The sequence below is a fragment of the Macaca mulatta genome, chromosome 5 (assembly GCF_049350105.2).
Source record: "Macaca mulatta isolate MMU2019108-1 chromosome 5, T2T-MMU8v2.0, whole genome shotgun sequence".
NCBI lineage: Eukaryota > Metazoa > Chordata > Mammalia > Primates > Cercopithecidae > Macaca > Macaca mulatta.
In genome coordinates, this window is record NC_133410.1 from 24,157,782 (window position 1) to 24,182,029 (window position 24,248).

Consider the following 24,248-nt stretch of genomic DNA (forward strand, 5'->3'; position numbering starts at 1 on the left):
CTTCACAGAATTAGAAAAAAACTATTTAAAAATTCATATGGAACCAAAAAAGAGTCCAAATAGCCAAGACAATCCTAAGCAAAAAGAACAAAGCTGGATATATCATGCTACCCAACTTCAAACTATACTACAAGGCTACAGTAACCAAAACAGCATGGTACTGGTACAAAAACAGACACATAGGCCAATGAAACAGAATAGATAACTCAGAAATAAGACCACGCATCTAAAACCATCTGATCTTTGGCAAACCTGACAAAAACAAGCAATGGGGAAAGGATTCCCTATTTAATAAATGGTGCTGGGAAAACTGGCTAGCCATATGCAGAAACTTGAAACTGAAACCCTTCCTTTCACCTTACACAAAAATTAACTCAAGATGGATTAAAGACTTAAATGTAAACCCCCAAATTATAAAAACCATAGAAGAAAATCTAGGCAATACCATACAGGACATTGGCACAGGCAAAAATTTCAAGACGAAAATGTCAAAAGCAATTGCAACAAAAGCAAACATTGACAAATGTGATTTAATTAAACTAAACAGCTACTGCACAGCAAAAGAAACTATCATCAGAGTGAACTAACAACCCACAGAATGGGAAAAAAATTTTGCAACTTTCCATCTGACAAAGGTCTGATATCCAGAGTCTACAATGAACTTAAACAAATTTACAAGAAAAAAAATCGAACGACCCCATTAAAAAGTGGGTAAAGGACATGAACAGACACTCCTCAAAAGAAGGCATCCATACAACCAACAAACATATGAAAAAAAACTCACCATCACTGATCATGAGAGAAATGCAAATCAAAACCACAAGATACCATCTCATGCCAGACAGAAGGGTGATTATTAAAAAGTCAAGAAACAACAGATGCTGGGAAGGTTGCAGAGAAATAGGAACACTTTTACACTGTTGGTGGAAATGTAAATTAGTTCAACCATTGTGGAAAACAGCGTGGGTATTCCTCAAAGATCTAGAACCAGAAACGCCATTCGATCCAGCAATCCCATTACTGGATATATATCCAAAGGAATATAAATTATTCTATTATAAAGATATATGCACACATATGTTCAATGCAGCACTATTCACAATAGCAAAGACATGGAATCAATCCAAATGCTCATCAATGATAGACTGGATAAAGAAAATGTGGCATATCTACACCATGGAATACTATGCAGCCTTAAAAAGAAATGACATCATGTCCTTTGCAGGGACATGGATGCAGCTGGAAGACTATCCTTAGAAAGCTAAAGCAGGAACAGAAAACCAAATTCTGTGTGGTCTCACCCTAAGTGGGAGCTGAACAATGAGAACACACGAACACAAGGAGTGGAACACTACACACTGGGGCCTGTCAGACGGATGCAGGGAGAGGGAGAGCATCAGAAAAAATAGCTAATGCATGCTGGGCTTAATACTTACGTGACAGGGGCACCAAACCACCATGGCACACGTTTACCTATGTAACAAACCTGCACGTCCTGTACATGTACCCCAGAACCTAAAATAATTTTTTTTTAAATCTTAAAAGTTACCATCTATATAATAAAGTATACTTTTAAAATGACTTATAACTCTGTATAATGGTCTTAGAGTTATAATATATTCCATTTATTTAGTTTAAAAATAAACTTAGGCCTGTAATCCCAACACTTTGGGAGGCCAAGGCAGGAGAATGGCTTGAGTCCAGGAGTTCGTGACCAGCCTAGGCAACATAGCAAGACCCTATCTCTACTTAAAAATTAAATAAATAAATAAATAAATAAATAAATTTATGATTTTAGCCAAATCTGAGGAGTGCTCAATATAAAACAAAAAGCAGCTAAGAAAAAAGAAAAAAAAAATCTAAGAAAAAAAGACTATAAAAGATCAGAAATAAATACAGATAACTAATGCTATATTTCCAAGTTTTGATATTTGGGATATTTATGCATTCCATCTCAAATGCCATGAAATATTATCCACCTATGTATAAGTGTTAAAATGCTATGACACTGTATGTTTCCTCTCCAAGTTTCTGTTATATATACAAGTGACCTATGTGCCCCAAAACAAGGGGTATCAAACATGAATCTGCACCAAAATTCACTAGGAAAATTTTGTTAAAAATACAGTTGTCTAAGCCCTCCTTCTGACCTAATGAATCTGAATCTATCCTAAAGGAAAGCTAATTTTATAAAGTGACTCAAAACATAAACTCTCAAATAACTGCACAGTACTTGGCTTTCTAGACTCAGTTTAAAACACCCTTTCATAGTTCTATAGTTGTATTAGCCATCAGTACTACCATAGGACCACACCACGAATGTCAATGTATAAATGCACTGTCTTTTTTCCAGGGAGATTTTACCTGATCCTTCCAGAGCTGGGGTAGGTGTCCCAGTTGGGTTTGGTAATAGATGCTCTCATACACTCTGCTTTCCTTTCACAATTCTCATCAGATTTGTAACTATTTAATATCTAGATTTCCTCCCCAAACTATAATTTCCATGGAGGTAAAGACTAAGTCAATCTTGTTTGTGGATTTAGCTTTAGGGCCTACACATAAATATTTGTTTGAATGAATAAACGAACGAGCAGGGGCCAATACTGTTTTTAAAAAAGGAATCAGATTATAAAGGATCAGATTATGGTAGGCTAAGGAGTTTGAACTTTGTCTTGTAGGCAACCAGAACCAAAGCAAAAGAACTTGAAGAAAGTTGTGTCTTTTTTTTTTTTTTTTTTTTTTTTGAGATAGAGTCTCCCTCTGTTGTCAGGCTGGAGCGCAGTGGCGCGATCTCGGCTCAATGCAACCTAACCTCGGCTCAATGCAACCTCCGCCTCCCAGGTTCAAGTGATTCTCATGACTCAGCCTCCTGAGAAGCTGGGACTACAGATGTATGCCACCACACCCAGCTAATTTTTGTATTTTTAGTAAAGACGGGGTTTCACCATGTTGGCCAGGATGGTTTTGATCTCTTGACCTTGTGATCTGCCCGCCTCAGCCTCCGAAAGTTGTGTCTTTAGAATATTAACCTGGCATTGCTCTACAATGTGACAGAGTAGACCAAGGTGGGGGAACAGTTGAAATGTGAGTAAATTATTGTAACCATCAGGTGTGATGTGTTAAGGACTTAAATTAGGGAGGGGTAGCAGTGGAAATGGAAAGAAATGAATGTTGGAAACACTGTGAAGGACTTAATGATATAAGGGCTTAAGGTATAAAAGGAATCAAAAGTATCAGCATTAGAAAGTTTATAACAGAGAAGGGAATTTACTGCTTCATCTCAGAGCCCAGTCCACAAGCAGGCATGGCTGGAGAGAGTCTCAAATGACTTAATTCTGTTTTCCTTCTTAGAGTCCCTAGTGTTGAGAAGTCTCTCTTGGCATGGCTAGAAATATGGCAGCTGACAATTGTAAGATTATATCCTTACAGCTTACTATCTGCAAAGCAAGAGGTCCCGTCTCTAAAAGATCAATCAAATCTACTGGAAGGATACTATCTCCACATGCCTGTGAACCAGACTAGCCAGATCATCTGCCCAACCTATGAAAGAAGAAGAAGGGACACTGATTGACAGACTCAACAGGACCACCTGGAGTCAGGGAGGAGCAGTTCTCCAATGACAGCGATTCTGCACAAGCAAACAACATATTATCCTCTCTAAAATATAACTGAGTTTTTTGGCCAGAGTAGCTAGATTTATTCACTGTTTTCGTCTCCTTTAGATATCAGTAGACCCATATCTTGAGCTTTACGGACATATAAACAGCTCCATAGCCACCAGGCTAGATTATCATCTATATTTAAAAAGGCAAGTAGAATTTATAAGTTAAGACAGAGAACAGGAGACCCAATTGCCTAGATTTCAGTCCATATTCCACAATTCACCTCATACAAATCTCCATTTCCTATGAAAATGAGAATAACAACACCTTGTAAGAATATTTTGAGGATTAAATGTATACATAAAAAGGTACTTAGAAGAGTGCCTTCCACATAGTGCTCAGTATTACGTGTAATTATTTCATATGTATATAAATGTATAAGGACGTATATGGTATTTGTATAAACACAAACCTTGCATGGAAAGACTATGTTAAGAACGAATTTTACATGAAACCTTTCTAACCAATGGTCAAATCTTAATGCTCACCCTACTTGACCTATCAGTGCCATTAGCTATGCTAATCGCTCCCTCCTCAATACACAGTTTGAAAATATTTGAAAAAAAAAAAATTACATCTGTGCTGAATATGCAGTTTTTCTCGTCATTATTTCCCAAACAATACAGTATAAAAACTACTTATATAACATTTACATTGTATTCAATATTACAAGCAATCTAGAGTTGATTTAAGGAATACAGGAGGATGTGCATAATTTATATGAAAATACTATGTCATTTTATATATGGGACTTCAGCATCTACAGATTTTGGTATCTGAGTGATACCAAGGGATGACTTAGGATACCATTCTTAGTCTTCCTCGTAACTGAATGTTCCTTCTAAGTCTCCTTTGCTGGTTGCTTTTCTCAGACCTCTTAATGCTGTAGTGCCCAGAGCTCAGTCCTTATACCTCTTTTCTGTTTAGACTTACTCTCTTGCAATCTCATCTAGTCTCTTGGCCAATTAACTCCCAGATTTTTATTTCCAGCCCAGTTCTCTCTCAATCCTAGACTTGTATATCCTACTCTCCACTTTGCAACTCTATCTTAAGATCAATTCAAATTCAATTTTGTCCAAAACTGAACTCCTAGTCTTCCCCCAAAACCTATAGCTTCCCCATCATAGCTAATGGCTGTTCCATCCTTCCAACTGCTCAGGTCAAAAATCTCAGAGTTACTCTTTACTTTTCTCTACCATCCATCAGGAACTCCTATTCGCTCAATCTTCAACACAAACCTAGACTCTAACCACTTCTTACTACCTCCATTGCCACCATCTAGCTCCCAGCCAATATCACTTCTTAACCACTATAAAAGGCTCCTAACAGGTATCCATCCAGCTTCTGCCCTTGCCCCCCAATCTATTATCAAAACAGCAATCAATGTGAGCATTCAAAGCATGTGTCAGATCATTCTACTCAATTCAAACCTCCAATGGTTTCCTATTTCAGTCACGGACCTTACTGTGACCTAAAAGGCCCCACATGATCAGCCCCACCCTCATTACCACCCTGACCTCAACTCCCACAGTTCTCCTCCTTGCTCTTTTTGCTGCAGCCACAATGGCCTCCTTGCTGCTTCTCAGATACACAAGGTCCACATCTGGCCTAGAGTCCTGATACTGGCTTTCTGCCTGAAACGCACTTCACCATCATATGTGTATATTCCCCTCAAACTTCAAGTTCACTGAATGTCAGGGTATTGGGCTAGGCATGGAGGCTCACGTCTGTAATCCCAGCACTCTGTGAGGCCAAGGCAGGTGGATCACGTGAGGTCAGGAGTTCAAGACCAGCCTGGCCAACATGGCAAAACCCTGTCTCTACTAAAAATATAAAAATTAGCCGGGCGTGGTGGCACATGCCTGTAATCCCAGCTACTCAGGAGTCTGAGGTGGGAGGATCTTTTGAACACAGGAGGCAGAGGTTGCAGTGAGCCAAGATCACGCCACTGTACTCCAGCCTGGTGAAGAGAGTGAGACTCTGTCTTAAAAAAAAAAAAAAAAAAAAAGTCACCTTCTCAACGAGGCCTGCCCTAACCACTATATTTAAAAATCAGTTCCCACCACCACCTCATCATCCCAAATTCTCCTTAATCTTGCTTTTTTTCCATAGCATTTATCACCTTCAAGCAAACTTTGTAATTTCTGTATTATGTTGCCTGTTTATTGCTGGTTTCCCCCATAGGCAATGTGTGCTCCCCAAGAGCAAGTATCTTTATCTACTGTATTGACTGCTGTATCTATCTATAGCTATATGCCTGACACATTACGTGTGGTCAATAAATACACAGTAAGTTAAATATTTACTCAATGAATCTTATCCCACATTCAACTTTACCTTTGCATTTCCATACTTTAGACTCCTCTATTTAAAATTGGCTTATTCAGATGCAGGGAGGAAAGCCAAGACAGCTTGATGAGGGTAAAAACGGGTATGAGGTAACATGAAACTGAAGAGACCATTGTGTTAAAAAGAGAAACTCAAATTTCCAAAATGTCCAATTTATATTACCAATATGCCTTATAGTGGATTACTAAATTACAGGCCAGTTCTCATGATTACTATGTCCAAAGTCCAGAAAGTAACTCTTTTAAGAAATATTCCAGAGTCTTTTAAAACTAAAAGTGGCCTGAGATGTCAATTGTGTCTTTCACAAATGAAATGGGGAAATAAAATCTTTAAAACTTTTCCAGGACGAAATGACTAGTTATAGGAGAGCTAAGAACCACTGGCATCTGAAACAACTAAACTCACATATAAGCAGATGACAGATTTTCCTCATCTATAGAGAGTTGTCATCTGACATATGGATCTGGTTCCTTGAAAGATCTGCCACAGTCTTCTCTTGGCTACAACAATCTACGACCATGAATGATTACAATTTGGAGTTCATAAAACCAGAGTTTTATTCTTATTGTATAAAAATTCATTGTCAGACTTCCTGAAGTATAATTCATTCACATATAGTAAAATTCGGAGTGTCTCTTTTTTTGGTGCCCACTTCTATGAATTTTGACAAATGTATACAGTCAGGAAACCACTACCACTATCATGACATAAAACGTTTCATCACCCTAAAAAGTTCCCTCCCCAATCCCTAGCCTTTAGCAACCATTAATCTTTCTTCTTTCCTTATATATTTTACCTTTTCCAGGATAGCATATAAATGAAACTGTACAATACGTAGCCTTTTGAGTCTGGCTTCTTTCACTTAGCATAATGCATTTGAAAGTCATTATCTTATTGCATATTTCGGTACATTAGCCGTTCTAAAAGGTATGTAGTAGTATTTCATTGTGGTTTTAAATTTGCATTTCCCTAATTACTAATAACATTGAGCATCTTTTCCTGTATCACATAGATCTTAAGAAATGTCCTCACAATTAAGCAATTACTTTCCCATGGAATGAATTAGTAGGGGAAGGAGGACCGGGGTAAAACAGAGCACAAGATTTTTAAACTTGTTATGTATTCATCCTAAGGCTGTGAGAAGATCTATGAGATAATACATATGAAAATGCTTTAGAATATATAAAGTACTATTATAAATATAAGGGACTACAATTGTTATTAAGTGCTAGAAAGTTATCAGATTTAAAAACTGCACCAGAGGATTCACTCTCTCCCAGATAGAAGATGAATAAAACACTGCCTGCCCTAGCTATACGATCTCTGTCTTTTGGAGGTGTCCTGAATTAAGCTAGTTGTGTTGGAGATAAAGTTCTGTTTTCAAGCATAAATGTAACTTCTTTTCACAACCAATATAACCAATGAGTTCAGCATTCGATAGTGACAAGAAATAGGCCGGGAGCGGTGCCTCATGCCTGTAATCCCAGCACTCTGGGAGGCTGATGCGGGTGGATCACGAGGTCAGGAGTTGGAGACCAGCCTGGCCAATTTTAATCTCTACTAAAAATACAAAAAATTACACGCCTGTAATCCCAGCTACTCAGGAGACTGAGGCAGGAGAATTGATTGAACCCAGGAGGCGGAAATTGCAGTGAGCCAAGATTGTGCCATTGCACTCCAGCCCAAGACTCCTCTCAAAAAAAAAAAAAAAGACAAAGATAAATTTACTATTTTAGTATAAAAAGATAGAGCTAACTTCTGACCTGTGACTGACATCTCACCCCTAAACAATTTTCACGTTTCCAAAAACTAAAAAGATGAATTGTCCATTTGTCTTTTAAGAGCTTCTACCTTTAAGTGATAAATGAACTGAATTTTACTGAATAGGAGTCCCTAATGCAGGAGTTTCTAAAAAGTAAATAAATAAAAGTAAAATCACCTAACCAAGATTCCTCGTAATATCTGGATAGACAGGCTGACAAAAACTAATAGGAAACTGAATAACAGATCTGAATAAATCGATCTGAATAAATAGTGTCGGACCATACTAGATGTCTCCCTCCCAATGCAAGAAACCAATAAGCAGAAACACCAAAGATTTGGAGCACGGTTCTAGTCGAGAATGTTATTCGATATATAAAGGGAAAGCTTACCTTTCTTTCTTTTAGTAGCTTTTTATAGCCATTTGATCCAAGTGACAATAAAGTAATAAGCACATCTAAAGAAGGTGAAGCTGAAGCTCTTCCTGAAATAAGAAGGATAAGTTACATTAAGAAGATGGGGGGGGCAGCTGTAGAAATTAAGATTTATTACAGTAGCCTATGTACAAATGGATTTTTGTTAGTTACTTTTTCTGAAAAGCAACTTATTTATTTACCTGGATACATCTTGCTGATTTCCTGAATGAAGGAATCATTAAAGCCAGCAATTATAGCGCCACCTACTGGAACCATAAAATTTTTGTCCAAGCTCTGAACAAAAGCATCTATTCTACCAACTCGAGCCCCCTAGAATCAATATTACATATTAGTTGCTGGGAAAACAGACAATTGCTATTAACAAATACATACCACAACGAAAAATTATAACTATTTGAGTTAATTAATATATTAGCCTGATTTAACCATTTCACGATATATACATGCATCAAAACATCAAATTGTACACCATAAAAATACACAATTTTTGTCAACTCTCTTAGAATAAAAATAAACACCATTAAAACAATGCACAGAAAAACCGATTGAAAATGTTTATTTTTATTTTCTTTGTAATAGTGCCAAGAAAACGTTTTTAAGTATTAAAACAAAATTTTTAATGGTGCTGCTTATATGTGGAACTTTAAGCTTACAACGTGCTTTCACACATAAATCATTTAATCTTCATAACAACTCTGTGAGGTAAGCATGGTTTCAGTATCAGCTCAGGTGGGAACTTTAATGAAACAAAATTTTACACCTTAAAATTTGATAAGAAAGAATGGATTTGGCCGGGCGTAGTGGCTCACGCCTGTTATCCCAGCACTTTGGGAGGCCAAGGCGGGCAGATCATGAGGTCAGGAGATCGACACCATCCTGGCTAACACGGTGAAACCCCATCTCTACTAAAAAAACAAAAAATTAGCCAGACGTGGTGGCATGCGCCTGTAGTCCCAGCTACTCGGGAGGCTGAGGCAAGGGAATGGCATGAACCCAGGAGGCAGAGCTTGCACTGAGCCGAGATCTCACCACTGCACTCCAGCCTGGGCGACAGAGCGAGACTCCATCTCAAAAAAAAAAGAGAATGGATTCATCCCATGCGTCTCATCTGTGCTCCTTTTTGACAACAAATGTCTACAATGGGTTCTGTAACTATTAAGTGGTTTTAAACACCCTCTGTAAGTTCGAGGGTGGCCACCATAACCTAAGGGACTATAGCCATCTGAGTTGCCAAACAGTTAATTATACGTGTGCCTCTCTTTAATGCTTGCACAATCTACTACCTGTATGACCATTTTAAGCACTCAGATAACAAAAAAGAAATGCAAAGTTTTACTTTTAACATCACTTAATGGAAATTTTATTTGTATACTCTTGGCAAGTTTAGAAGCAATGTTTCTACATAACTCCTGCTCCCTAATATTGTAAACTTAGATGACTTCATTCCATTGCAAATGAACTTCCAGTGAAAATCTAATATTCTGGTGAAAAATTGAATACTTACCTACTAGAAATGTAAAAGTAAGTTCGGTCCTCGTCCAACACAGTCTATGACCTTCTGTCTAATGTGCTTCAATTTTCTCCTCTTAAAAATACAGATACTATCTAAATTACAACTAAGATAGCCTTTTTCTTTATCTGTAGCCACAGATTTTCAATCTGTATTCACAATCTGCATTCCTATTAATATTATAACCATATTTGACCTTCATTTTCACATCTTGCTATCTGAGGGAGAATAGAAGGAGCAGATAGCTGGCCTAATCTAAGAGTCCAGATCCAGGCAACAGGTGGAAGCAGCTGAAGCAGGGAAGAGGAGCGGCTGCTCTGGAGGCCATTATACAACTGTTCAAATCTTAACCTTCCTTTTCCTCTTCTAATTTCCTAATAAACCATGATCAGAGAAAATCTCACCATATCACAGGAAAACAGAGAGACGCATATAAGACTAACAGAATAAAAAAAAAAAAAAAACTGGAAAACATGGGAAGTAGCAGCACATAAAAATAAGTGGAACAGTGACAGTTGCCTTTGTATGAATATTATAGTACTGTCCAAGGCCTCCTGAGAGAAACAGGAACCTAAATTGGAAGCAGAAATACTAGAGGAATCAGTGCATCAGACTTTGTTAGAACCCTTCCATCACTAAAACACAGAAAGCATTTAAAAAGCAGCACATTCTATGGCAAGAAAACAAACAGGCCAGACCCAATCTCAGAAATGGTACAGAGCCCCCTTTTTTCAGCTACATCTAAGTCACCAGTACATGCTCTAAAATCCACTCTCTAAAATACATCTGAATAAAAGCATTTATTATCACCTTCACAACTACCACCCTGGCCAAAGCCACAAACAAATCTCATATGGGTTGCTGCAACAGCCTTCCACTCTTGTCTCCCTAGTCTATTTCCCACATAGCATGTCACTCTTTCCTGCTTGAAATCCTTCCATGGCCAATGATCATACCAAGAATAAAATCCCAAACCCTTAACACACCTCAAAGCTCTACAACCACTGTTCACCTTGTTCATTATGGTTCAGCCATACTGGCCTCCTTGCTATTTCTCACACATTCCAAGCACACTCCTCCCTCAGAGTCTTGGCTATTAGCTTCTGTCTAGAATCTCTCTAGAGAGCTGCAAAGCCTCCTCCTTCATGTCATTCAGAGCTCCATTCCTAGATCACTCCATCTAATGACATCTGTCCTCCCCAAATACCAGAGCATTTATCCAAGACTTGTCATACTCAAGGTTTACTCTCTGCTTTCCCACAAAAAATAGAATGCTCCATGAGGGTTAAAGACTTTGTTGCATTCACTATTTCATCTCTAGTTCCTACCCTGGTGCCTGGTACACAAGTAGGAACCCAGAAAGTATTTGTTGAATGAAGAGGCAATTAGGTTTGTGAATAAACAGTAGTAACACCTACTTCTCCCAAATTCTTAATAGGCAAAGTTGCCGCTTCCCACACTTTTGGAGCTTTACAATCTATTCTGACTCAAAATAATTAGTCTTATACACATATTTTTGGGACTCTACTATATCCCTCTCCATTAATCTATCCTAACATCCATAATCCATGAATCTCTTAAATTCATTTTAGTAAATATAAACAGAAATATAGGTTATTCAAAACTAATTTCCCTAGGGGGGCTACATGAGCATACAGAATACTCTACAGGCTCAGCATTAAGGCATTCTAGGGTCTCACCTTAAAAATAAAAAAGTTAAAAACATAATGTTAAAACAATAAAAATTTAAAAACATTTATAGTTTTCCTTCATTGATTGATTATTGCAATATTATTTTCTCAAGAAGAGACTTAGAGTATTAGTACTTTAGTATTTTTTTTTTTTTTTTTTTTTTTTGAGATGGAGTCTCGCTCTGTCACCCAGGCTGGAGTGCAGTGACCGGATCTCAGCTCACTGCAAGCTCCGCCTCCCGGGTTTGCGCCATTCTCCTGCCTCAGCCTCCCGAGTAGCTGGGACTACAGGCGCCCGCCACCTCGCCCGGCTAGTTTTTTGTATTTTTTTAGTAGAGACGGGGTTTCACCGTGTTAGCCAGGATGGTCTCGATCTCCTGACCTCGTGATCCGCCCGTCTCGGCCTCCCAAAGTGCTGGGATTACAGGCTTGAGCCACCACGCCCGGCCTAGTATTTTGTTTTTTAACAGAAAAATGGGACTTTGGAGTCACACTGAACTAGATGGGCTATTTTGTAGCTATAGGACCTTGGGTAAGTCACTTAATCTCACTTATTTTATTTCTCCATGTGCAGAATGGGAATAAGAAGTACACTTAAATTGTCAGGATTCAGTTAATAACTTTAAAAGCCTAGTAGGATGGCTGACACATGGAAAGTGTGTAGTAAATGGTATATATCAACAATAAGGACTATTGAGATGAATTAAAGCTAACTTTAATTTTTTAGAATGTCATGAAACAGCAACCTGCACTCAACAAGACTCAAGTATTCATTTGATTTAAATCAATAGTGCCACAACATCTTTTGGTGAAGGCCAATTTGGGAAAAATAGAATCTTTATATATTTGCTTTTTGGTTTTAAAGAAATATCCATTTTAGTAAGTTCTAATGCTCAATAGCACAGTACAGTGACTATAGTTAACAACAATGTATTGTATATTTCAAAATACCTAGAAGAGAGGATGTGAAATGTTCCCAACACAAAAGGATGTAATAAATGCCAGGTAATGGATAGTCTAAATACTCTGACTTAATCATCCCACAATCTGTACATGTATCAAAATATCATATGCACTCCATAAATATATCTAAATATTATGTATCAAAGAAATTTTTTTAAAGAGATGTCAACTTTAGAAGGTAATACATTATCTGCAACAGTATCTGCATTTAAAAGTTTATTCACCCATCTTATAGTTTTATTTTTTGGTTAAAATTTTAGTAAAACCACCTCCCAAATGCAGAGAGGTAATGACAAAGCAGAGTATTAGGGATGTGCAACTCCAAGGGCACCTTTCTTATTGTATTCTGGAGCTCTTTTTTTTTTCAGGCGGAGTCTCGCTCTGTCACACAGGCTGGGTACAGTGGCGCTATCTCGGCTCACTGCAAGCTCCGCCTCCTGGGTTCATCCCATTCGCCTGCCTCAGCCTCCCAAATAGCTGGGACTACAAGTACAAACCACCACATCACCCAATGTTTTTTTTAATTTTAGTTTTGTAGAGATGGAGTCTCGCTTTGTTGCCCAGGGAGGTCTCAAACTTCTGGCTTCAAGTGATCCACAAGCTTCAACCTTCCAAAGTGCTGGAATTACAGAGATGAGCCACCACACCCAGCCTCTTTTAGTTTTAACCTCTTCAAGTGCACCACCAAATTTTCTAGTATTTAAAAATATGTTGTATCATTAAAATGATCATTACGAAAACTTTATAGGCATCTGAAGGGTACAGAAATATAACACTAAAAAAATTAAATGTACACAATGAATATAACTATGTAAAAACAATATGCATACAAAAAGAGAAAAAGTAAATACATAAATTGTTAAGGATATTTGTTAGGGTAATAGCGTTATGAATGATCTTCTACTCCTTCCTCATTTTCCTAAACTTTTAGTAATGCTGATTGTATTTGACTTTTAAAAGAAGAGAAGCTGCTAAAAATTACAGAGAAGAGGAGCAAGGGGGAAAGGGAAAGGAGGAATAAAAATCAATCACTGAAATAAAATGTTTTTCAAGATTTCCAGTGTAGAAAATAGTACACCCTTCCTCTATGACCATACAAATTAGATATAACCTAGTCCAGAATAAGTGAAGAAGCCTTAAAAAGTTAAAGAATAACGAAAAGAAATACCAAGGAAGTGGCAAACAGTCTTTCTCTAAAGGTTTTAAGAAATCCCGACACACCATGCCTACAACCCACTCCACCTCTGGACTTGCTACATAAATTAATCCATTTCCTTATTGGTTTAAGCCAACTTGAGTTGGGTTTCTGTTACTTGCTGCCAATGACATCCTAACTGATACAAAGGTGAGTAAAGAAATTAAGCAAATCTGCGATTACTATTTCATATAAACCACATTTATGTAAAAGATGATACTAGTATATGAAAAATAATATAGAAGACAAAAAAATGTAGTAGATAGTATCTGTTGTGCTTCAGAGCATTTATCATATTGGAGCAGGCCACAGGCAATCTGCAAATAACTTATGCCCACATAACACAAATCACATGTATGTCAAAACTGAATGCATATATTAACATCATTATGCACACAAACTATGTAGTCCATATCATACATGCATAAATACAATAATTCATTTATTCACTGACTTTGTTCAGTAACCAGTTATTGATTGTCCATTATGTACCAGATACTGTCTTAAGTATTGAGGGCACAGCAGTGAACAAAATAAAGTTCTACCCCAACAGAACCTTAATTATAATTACTGTCAATAACAAACATTATATCAAACGGTGATAAGTGTTCTGGAGAAAAACAGCAAGGAGCCATTAATTATAAGAAACATCATTATTTTATATATCACTACATTAAAAAAAAATTGCCTATTAACATTGTAAGACACCACTGATTATAAGACATCACAATTTCAGATGTCAAAATATAGAACACTGCATCTTAAAATCAATGAACATGGTAAAAAAGCAAAAAGAGGGATAGAAAATGCTAGCAAGGGCTGGGCACAGTGGCTCACACCTGTATTCCCAGTACTTTGGGGGGCAGAGGTGGGAGGCTGGCTTGAGCCCAGGAGTTTGAGACCAGCCTGGGCTGCATGACAAAATCCCGTTTCTAGAAAAAAATACAACAAGTTGGCTGAGCGTGATAGCGCACACCTGTGGTCCCAGCTACCCGGGAGGCTAATGTAGGAGGATGACTTGAGCATGGGAGGTTGAGGCTGCAGTGAACTGTGGCTGCACCACTGCACTCTAACCTGGACAAGAGAGTGAACCCCTATCTCAAAAAAATAAAAAAGTAGAAAACGCTAGTGAGGAAGGGGGAGATGTTAGATAGGATTTGACATGTTTGCCAAAACTGAGTATGTATATTAACATAATTATGCACGCAAACTATATAGCCTGTATCATACATGCATAAATAAATACAATATTTCATTTATTCATTCACTTTGTCCAGTAACCAGTTATTGATTGTCAATAATGACAAAAATTGATAGAGTTTCTGAGGAAGTCTCACTGATGAAAAGAAAACTACGCGACTCTCTAGAAGAGCAATCCAGTGAGTGGGATGAGCAAGAGCAAAGGCCTGGAAGTGCAGGCATGTGACAAAATGGAAAAAAAGTAAGGCAGCAAGGGTGGTTGGAGCACAGCAAGCAAAAGGAAAGCAGAAAATGAAATCAGCAAATCAGCAAAGGCCTGAATACACAAAGCCTGTAGGCCATAGTTCTTACAAGTGACATGGGAAACAAAGACATATTTTCAAAAGTAGAACCTCAAACAAATGACCAGGATCTAGCTGATGCTTAAAAAAAAAAAAAAAAAAAAACCTGCCAATTCCACAGGTATATACTAGAATGTTTATAAATGAAGTCACTTCTAGTCTAAGATAATAAGGTACAATAATTCCTTAAATATAGAATAAATCACATATTTTTTAAAATGATATAATCCAGTATATTAGAAAAATGAGAATCCTGGTAATGAAACAGTCTCAGAAAGTTAAAAGCTAAACTACTAAAGTATTTCCATGTTGATTCTAGCCTACCAAAGCTTTCAGTCCAATTACCACCATAGTACCAAAGAATAATTACTTTTATTGAGATTATCAGATGCAAGTTCCTAACACAACCTGAAGCAGATGGTCATAAATAACTGTTTTTACGATATCAGATTGTAAGAAAAAGTAATAATCCTATAATATGTTAAACTGAATTTTTCCTTGACATATATATTTTAAACTCTCTTACCTGCTGAATGAGGTGCATACACTTTGAAGACTGCACTCCATAAGCATTATTGACTATATGTGGAATGCCATAATTAGCACAAATCACAGCCAGTTCTTCTAATCTATAAACGTAAATATTCAATAGAAAGACATACTCACACTGTGCTTTATAAATGCTAGTGCAGAAACTTTTTAAAAAATTTACTAGTTATCCTTAATGTACATCAAGGGAAAAAAACGACAAATACTGAAATTTCTATTGCAGTATTTTGACATGTAATACAGCAGCTTGGAAATACAGAGCAAGCGCTTTTGAATAAACCTTAAAAGACTTTTAAATTAATGTTATCAATAAATGAAAAAAATACAAAAATTTATGTAGATGGTAAATCATTTTAAAATTAAAAATTCCCTAAATAGAAAGCCAGAAGATTTATGTATAATGACCCCTCACAAGGTGGTATGCTCTTTTTTTCACTTTTGTTTGCTTACCATACTGAAGCTAGTATCTGCAAAATAATTAGCATATCTGGAATCTTAAGAAATCTTACATTAAACATCTCATAAAATAAAAAATGCATACTCAAATAGACTTTAATGTATTAAAAAATACAGAACATTAAAATGTGTCATTACCAAAATAACTAACATTTTCCAACAACTTGGATACTGAGGAATCTTTTAAATAGCTCCTGGTTTTAAATCCACCCTTATCTACTCTTACTTTTTCATTTTACACCTCTCATATTAATCTGAGAGTCTAACTTTATGCAAAGTAAGGTAACAAATTTCAGTGGCAGCATAATAAATAGATGTTCTTTCACAAAGCCAAATACTTCTTGTGACTGAGCTCATCTTTAATAGAAATGTCTTCATGCTATGAAACTAAAACTAAATCCTATGTTTTAGTAAAACTATTAAAGTTTTCTTTCTAAAGTATAAAGAATTTGAAAGCATTTTTATACAAGTAAAGTCCTTTTTGACAGGATATATTTCAAATATACAGTTTGAATTACCGATTTATGCATAATACATGTACTATTTCTAGTAGATGTCATTAATATATTTTTAACTGTAAGCAGGAATACCATTATGTTCATCTGTTACAAGTTTTCTTTTTTTTATCCAGTTTGCCTCAGACCAAAAACAAGTTATCAATTTGCTTGCTTGAAGTCTCATGAATTAAAAACTCATTTTATCATTCATTTTCACAAACCCTACAAATTGATATAGAAATTCTTTTTGTTACTTCAAACTAATCAGATGATGTTTTTAACAAAATAGACCTTCCGGGATACACACAAGTATTTTCTTCATAAAATAAAAGGTACTTTCATATGTGTGTGTTCTAATGAAAATATTCCTTAATAAAAAACTTTGAAAATAAAGCTCCATAACATTAAGCTCTATTTTTAAAAGAAAAAAAAAAAAAAACTTGAGAGTACTTTTAAATAATCTGAATTACCTAAATCTGTTAATGGTTAGGGTGTGTTTAAAAAACAAACGTATTAAATGAAAGGAGAAGCAGAAAAAATATTTTTCATATATATCAAATTGTTTTCTAACTTAGAAGCCAATTTAATGTGTTTATCACTTAGAAGAAATAATACCCTTCTTTTTTGCAACATTTCCCTTAAATGAATTTCCTCTACTTTTTGTCTAATTAACTAACAAAAACAAAATGTATACTGTACCCAAAAAATTAAGACTATAAAGGAATGAAGCTTGATGTAAAAAAAATCAAAATGTAGTTTTAAAATTTAATAAAGTCAGAAATTCAAACATTACTGTGCACCACCCTCTTCCTAAACTTCACTCTTATTCAGAAATATTCATTACACAACAGTGACAAACAAGAATTTTTCTGACTGATAAAAAGCTTTATTAAATTTTTTCTAAAGGAGATAATACGGGTAAAACACTTAACACTGTGCCAGGCATACTGTAAACATCCGAAAGACATTAGTCAAAATGAAACAAAAGCAAAGTATCCACAAGGATAAATAATCCAACTAATACAAACATCCATTAGCTGTTTTTCAAAATGTGATTTCTAACACATTAAAAAATATATATATATCAAAACCACCAATAAAGAATGATGTTTATTTAATATTTCAATATAAATTTGAAATCTGGTAAGTAATGAATAAACCACAGCAGCATATGCAAAGTAATCTTAAAATAGAGTTCACAGGCTCATGAATGTAGTAAGGTAAATTTTTAAGAGCATAGTTAAAAAATTGTCTCTTACAATTTGCCTGTAAGATAACAAAAGCCAACATGGCATTCATTACTGCCAAATAATGTACTTCCATGAATTAAAACCAAGGTATAACTCGATGCTACAAGAAAAGCCCAAAGTCAATATTGTTCCTATGAATTATTACCTCTTCCATTCAAAATGTTAAAATGAAACAAAAAAAAAAAAATTGTAGTCAAAAACAGAAATCTATATTACTAGACCTGAGCCTATTACATTTTCAGAAGAAAAATGTGTGGCTATCCTTTAGAAGAGTAAACCTTTGCTTTTTCTTTCCTTTTTGCTTTTATTTTCTTAAATATTTGTATTATTCTCAAAATGCAGACAATGACAACCACTAAGCACACATAAGTATACATCTGAGTTAATCTTCCAACTACAGCAATTTGAAAATAAACAATCCTAAATTTTTAATTTATTAATACGGATAGCAATGAAAAGAAGTAAATTCAACATTTAGCTTAGAAGAGAAACTTCTATTAAATAATAAGAAAAAACATGCTAAGAGATCAGAAACAGGACAAAGAGCAAGAAAACAGAGACAGTCTGTATCTACTCAATCGATAAAGGGAGCTCCCCACCCTGTACTAGTTGTTTTCCCTTGTTCTATTTCAAATGGTTGTTTTCTCAAGCCATTACGCTATTTCTTCACAAGGTCAATCTATTCTCTTAGAACAGATCATTCACTTATTTATTACGAAGTGTTATTTAAGCATATTTGAGAATTAGTATATCATATTTTATTTAAAAGACTGATAACTTAAGGACAATATTCACAAATAATTTACCTATCAGGCACCCTTGGAGCAAAACATGATGTAGTAGAATGAATACACAGAATGTAATCAGGCCCAAGTTCCTGGACTTTAGCCTCCACTGCTTTCAGGTCTGTACGCAGCTCGTCACCTTCCAAAACATTTTCTATCACCACAGGCTCAAAACCTAACCAAACCAATCAGAAAAAAAAATGTTAGTGTGAACTAAAACAAGGGAAGATCCTGAAACTCTAGGAAGCATGCTATTCTACCCAAGAACTCTTAATATTTATTTTGGTAGATTAACCTTCCTCTGGTAATAAATACACAGCTCAGTATTGGTATTAGTCAAAGGCAGGTCAAAATAATGTGAAGGACGACTACACAATTTTAGGACCATAAGTCTATTTAACACTAGGATATGACAAGAATGAAATCTAGAAAGTAAGGAAAACAAATGTTGGATATCTAGAGAAGTAATAACATGGACACTGATGACAAAAAGGATCACTTTAATCCAGTTCAATTTCAATCCACAGAAAAGTAAGTCCACTCATTCTCTGGCAATATTTCTGTTTTATTTTAAAGTTCACTTTATTTCAGAGATGGACATTAATAATAATACAATTCACTTGCTGAAACAAATCACAATCATCTACTCAATGTTTTACCTCTAAAGAAAAACGTAATAAATTTCAGCAGCCTAAGGATCACTGATCCATCGCATAGCCTACAAAAGCCTCCTATGAAAACAAAATGTATACAGTAAATTTTGCATAATTTAAAGATAAAAAGTGTTTTCACATTTTTCTATTAAAACAGCACACTTAACTAGTATATAAACAAAGGCCCGGCAACAAATAATAATTATGGAACCATATATATTTAGGTATCCATAAACTTACAAGTTGTATAAAGCAATACAAACATTAAATTTTGTCACATTTATTTTACCACAATTTTTTCTTTTAAAAAAGCAATAGGGAACAGAGTTAATTTTTCATTTATCTTTATATAAGAAATTTGAATTTTCTAATTGTGATGTTTAAAACATTATACACAACACTTTTCTTCTCTTACCTGCAGTGATCATGGATTTAAAGCAGGACTTCTGGTCTATTCGTGGCCATATAATATACTTTGCCTTTGGTCTTTTGTGTCGTAATGTTAAGAAACACAGAGTTAGACTCATACCAGTTGCCATAGGAACTACAAAGCAGTTGGCTACTGTATGGACACCTACAAATAAGCAGCAAAACAGAAATCTGTTATCCCGCTAAGCACCCAGCATCCTTCTTGAGGAAATAATATATTTCATCTAAAAAATAATAAGAGTCGTAGCCCTAGTGCTTCTGTTTCTGTACTCACTCTTGGGAAGCTCAATGCCAAATTCAACTTCTGAGCTTATGGCTCTGATTTTCTATCTTGTTCTAAAGACTTTTTATTTTTAGAAAAAGTCTTTTCAAAAGCCACTCATACTCTTTCTGGAAAGGGGCAATAATAAAGGAAATAGTCAATGGGGTGGGTGTGTGTGTGTCCAGTCAGCCAAAAGTATTATGATTAAGACCGTACATACCAGCCAGCTTTATAATGTCCAGGACCAAAGAATTGGTAATTTTGTTCAAAAGGCTAGAGCCTGCAGCTTTTGGTTGCACAGCAGAAATATCACCCGATCGTCCAATGCCATGAATGAACCTAAGCAAAAAATGGGCCAAAAACTGGACAAATACATTCAGCATTCTAAGTAATACAATGTACAAATATGCAAATATAATAACCCAAAAAACACAGGAGCAATATTTGGCTGTTACAGATATACGTCACAAACTATTAATGATGTGGAACTCTCCTACTTAAACTGAAACAACTTCATCAATTATGCTGTGATAGCTAGTTTTCAATGACGGCCCCCATCAATTATTTTTCTCCCTGTGCCCACATCCTACTCCCACACCAAGACATGGAGTCTACTTCCTCTCCACTTGCATCTGGGCTGAACTTAGTGACTTGCTTGGCCAGGAAGAATCTAGCAGAAGTGACTGTGTGAAATTTTCATGCTAGGCAAACCTTCAGATGACTAAACTCTCAGCTAGTATCTCACTGCAACTACATGAGAGACCCAAAGCAATACTCACCCTGCTAAGCCCAGTTAATCCAAAAAACTATGAGAGGTAATAATAAGTAATTGTTTTTAGCCACTTAATTTTAGGGTGGTTTGTTCTGTAGCAATAGAAAACTGAAATATATGAAACAATAAATTATCTTTTTTTTTTCTTTTTGAGACGGAGTCTTGCTCTGTCGCCCAGGCTGGAGTGCATTGGCCCGACCTCAGCTCACTGCAAGCTCTGCCTCCCAGGTTCCCGCCACTCTCCTGCCTCAGCCTCCAGAGTAGCTGGGAATACAGGCGCCCGCCACCACGCTGGACTAATTTTTTTGTATTTTTAGTAGAGACGGGTCTCACCTTGTTAGCTAGGATGCTCTGGATCTCCTGACCTCGTGATGCGCCCGCCTTGGCCTCCCAAAATTCTGGGATTACAGGCGTGAGCCAAAGCGCCCAGCCAAATTATCTTTTTTCTTTCCTTTTCCCCTAATCACACAGTGGGCTAAGTTCCAATGATGGTTCAAATATTGCCTTAATTTTAAAAGAACTATGTGCTCCTAGAAAATCAGTGTGCAAATCTTACTCATTTTAAATTAGACGATATTATACATTGTTTAAAGATATTTCTCAATACTCTTTAAAATAAAAAACCCTTTTGTAACCTGAGTAATTTCTAATTGACAGTCAAATATATCAGAAATTCTGTATAGGCAGATTATTGAAGAATACTAATGTTGTACTTCCTCACCACTGAAATCTCATTTACAAAACATTTCTTACATATATTATCAACCATGTTATCAGCAAACTGTTAACTGAAATTTTCATCCAAGTTAGGCATTATCATCAGTTTTGACTGCAGTGATTTTTACTGAAATACAAATTCTACTATGCCCAGGAAATTTTCATTATAATGTAAAAGCATGGAAGAGAGGAGTTTTATTTAAAAGAGTTTACACTTCACAGAAAGGTTGGTGGACAGAGCAATGAGTGATCATATTTGGAACTACCAATTAAATCATTATCAGAATTGATGAAAAGCTTTCTCCAATAATGCAAAAGAAAAAAATCACTCAATAATCTAATACACCTTTCCCTGTATCTATTGCAACAGAGAGGTATTTATAAAATGGGATTCAGTTTAAAACAAAGTTTAAAGTTCTAACTGCAAACCATTCTCAAAAAACAGAACAAAACAAAATACTGCCAATGTTAGAAAACAAACATGGAAAACTATAAACAACCTTAACGAATTTTTAAACTCTTACAACCAGATATGTTTATTAGGGTTACCATTCCTCAGAAAATGTATAGCCTGTGTTAGTCACCCAGAACCTGACGGGGTAACCCCCACATATTTTTACTCTATTGTCTTTGAAAAGCACCTGCTGAGATAAAATTGTTTCCATCTCCCTGTTGCATTTGGTTTACATATCCATTTGAGCAGGGAAAAAGTGGTTTACAGACATTTGATAATCTAACAATGAAAACTGCTGCCATTATTTTGAACCAAAAATAAATAAACGATGTCTCCCATACTACTTAGAAAAAGATACCTGTAATGACGACGAGCAACTAATGCAGATGCCACTCTCCCTTCCCTTTCTCCCACACCACAATTGCCTAAGAAATTGTTGCTGTCCATGATTGCAAGTTCATGTAAAAAGAGTTCAAGTGTACTTTCATCCCAGCCATTCTCTGGACACTTGCCCTTAAAAAAAAAAAAAAAAAAAAAAAAAACAAAACTTATGATTATATTTAATAAAACTATCGTTCTCTAGAACACTACAGGAATACATTTTCACTTTTTAATGTGTATTTTGCCATGCTCCTTGTTTTCTAAAATTCAGGCATAAATTGAGCACTATATAGAGACAGCAAGGAGACAAAAAGTTTATACATTTGATTACAACTATTTATAGATTTCGAGAAGTGATGATAAATGTATACAATGAGATCTACTCAGATACTTAAATTTCCGTAAGCTAAACTAATTGAACACCAATACACCACATCCCCAATGAAGATGCTTCAAACCAGGGCTTTACGATTGGGGCGGGGGGACGTGGAGAAGGGCGGTAGTTGTCAAACTTCAATGAAATATTGGCCAGGCTCGGTAGCTCACGCCTGTAAGCACTTTGGAAGGCCGAGAAGGGCGGATCACTTGAAGTCAGGACTTTGAGACCAGCCTGGCCAAAATGGCGAAACTCCGTCTCTACTAAAAATGCAAACATTAGCCAGGCGTGGTGGCGGGCGCCTGTAGTCCCAGCTACTCGGGAGGCTGAGACAGGAGAATGGCGTGAACCCGGGAGGCGGAGGTTGCAGTGAGCCGAGATCGCGCCACTGCACTCCAGCCTGGGCGAAAGAGCGAGACTCAAAAAACAAAACACAACAAAACTTTTAATGAAATTAAAATTCAGGAACGCTGGCAGGAGGCAGACCTGTGAGGTTCGGCAGAAACCTCGTGGTTCGAGTTAGCATACAGTGGTCTACAAACACCACATATGCTCTGAGTCATTGAGCGTGGTGAAAGATGGAGATGCGAACTTTGCCCTTTCCGCGAATAAAAAAGTACACTGGGACTTTCCCTCACTTCCGCATCCCGAAGTTAGAAAGAGGGACTCAAAACCCCGACCCCAACGCCCCCTCCTAAGAACACCCTTTGGCTTTCACTGGCTTTGGCAAGGCTGAGACGGCACAGACCGCAGTCGGTCAGCTAGGGCAAGCCAAGCTAAGACAGACTTGGGACTAGTCTCAAGCAGCAAAGAGCTGCCGGTGGGGCAGCACCAGCGGGAACGGCGGGCGGAGCCAGAGCCCCGGGGTCGCGGCGGCTGGGGAGGGGACCGACAGCTCGGTACCTTCTCCAGAAGCAGCCGTATGAGGTGCTCATGCGAGCGGCGGGCCTCACAGCCCTGCCGCACGTAAGCCGGTGACACCAGCCGCTCGCCCGCCGCGAAGCTCTCGCGGTTCATGACAGCGGTGGCGACAGTGGCGAATAAGCGGGAGCACCAGCTCCACACGCCAGACTCACGATGGAACCAGAATGCAACTCGCCTCCTGCACTGTACGGCAACGCCTTGGGACAAAAAAAAAAAAAAAAGAACACTTATCGATTCTGCACATGCGCAGACCGTCTCGGCGCTCCAGGAGGAAGTTGGCGTGTTTGAGCATGCGCGAGGGAGTCCGCGCTTTTAGGTGACTTCAGGCAAAGGAGGTACTGAAATGAGCCCCGCCCTGCTGCAGCTGATTGGTCTGGTTAAACCCTGGTGTTCCTAATAGGAACTTCAGGAAAGGATTTTGCACTTGTGCAGACCGGGCGAGCAGAGTGAAAACTAGGTACGTGGGGTTTTCTAAGTTCTGTGTTCCAGTCCTGTTGGATGGTTGAGATCTGTGCAGGGTCTGTGCTTCCGCCTTATTCAAACTGTTTGTCAGATGCCAGAACCTTCAATCTTTACTTTGATACATTTCCACACTTATTACTGCCACACAACCCCATAGGAAATAGCAGTGCCC

General features: G+C 37.0%; 1 protein-coding gene across 1 annotated transcript in view; it reads right to left on the reverse strand.

Moving 5' to 3' along the window:
- SEPSECS (Sep (O-phosphoserine) tRNA:Sec (selenocysteine) tRNA synthase) overlaps nt 1–23,787 on the reverse strand; it is a 40,445-nt gene extending 16,658 nt beyond the window's left edge. Inside the window, exons 1-8 of the mRNA XM_001082141.5 lie at nt 23,594–23,787; nt 22,292–22,446; nt 20,211–20,329; nt 19,715–19,873; nt 18,668–18,821; nt 15,636–15,738; nt 8,389–8,518; nt 8,165–8,256 (exon numbers count right to left, since the gene is read on the reverse strand). Coding sequence (XP_001082141.3) covers nt 8,165–8,256; nt 8,389–8,518; nt 15,636–15,738; nt 18,668–18,821; nt 19,715–19,873; nt 20,211–20,329; nt 22,292–22,446; nt 23,594–23,707 — 1,026 coding nt within the window. The 5' untranslated portion in view covers nt 23,708–23,787. The remainder of the gene's footprint in view (nt 1–8,164; nt 8,257–8,388; nt 8,519–15,635; nt 15,739–18,667; nt 18,822–19,714; nt 19,874–20,210; nt 20,330–22,291; nt 22,447–23,593) is intronic.
- Nucleotides 23,788–24,248: the final 461 nt, after the last annotated feature.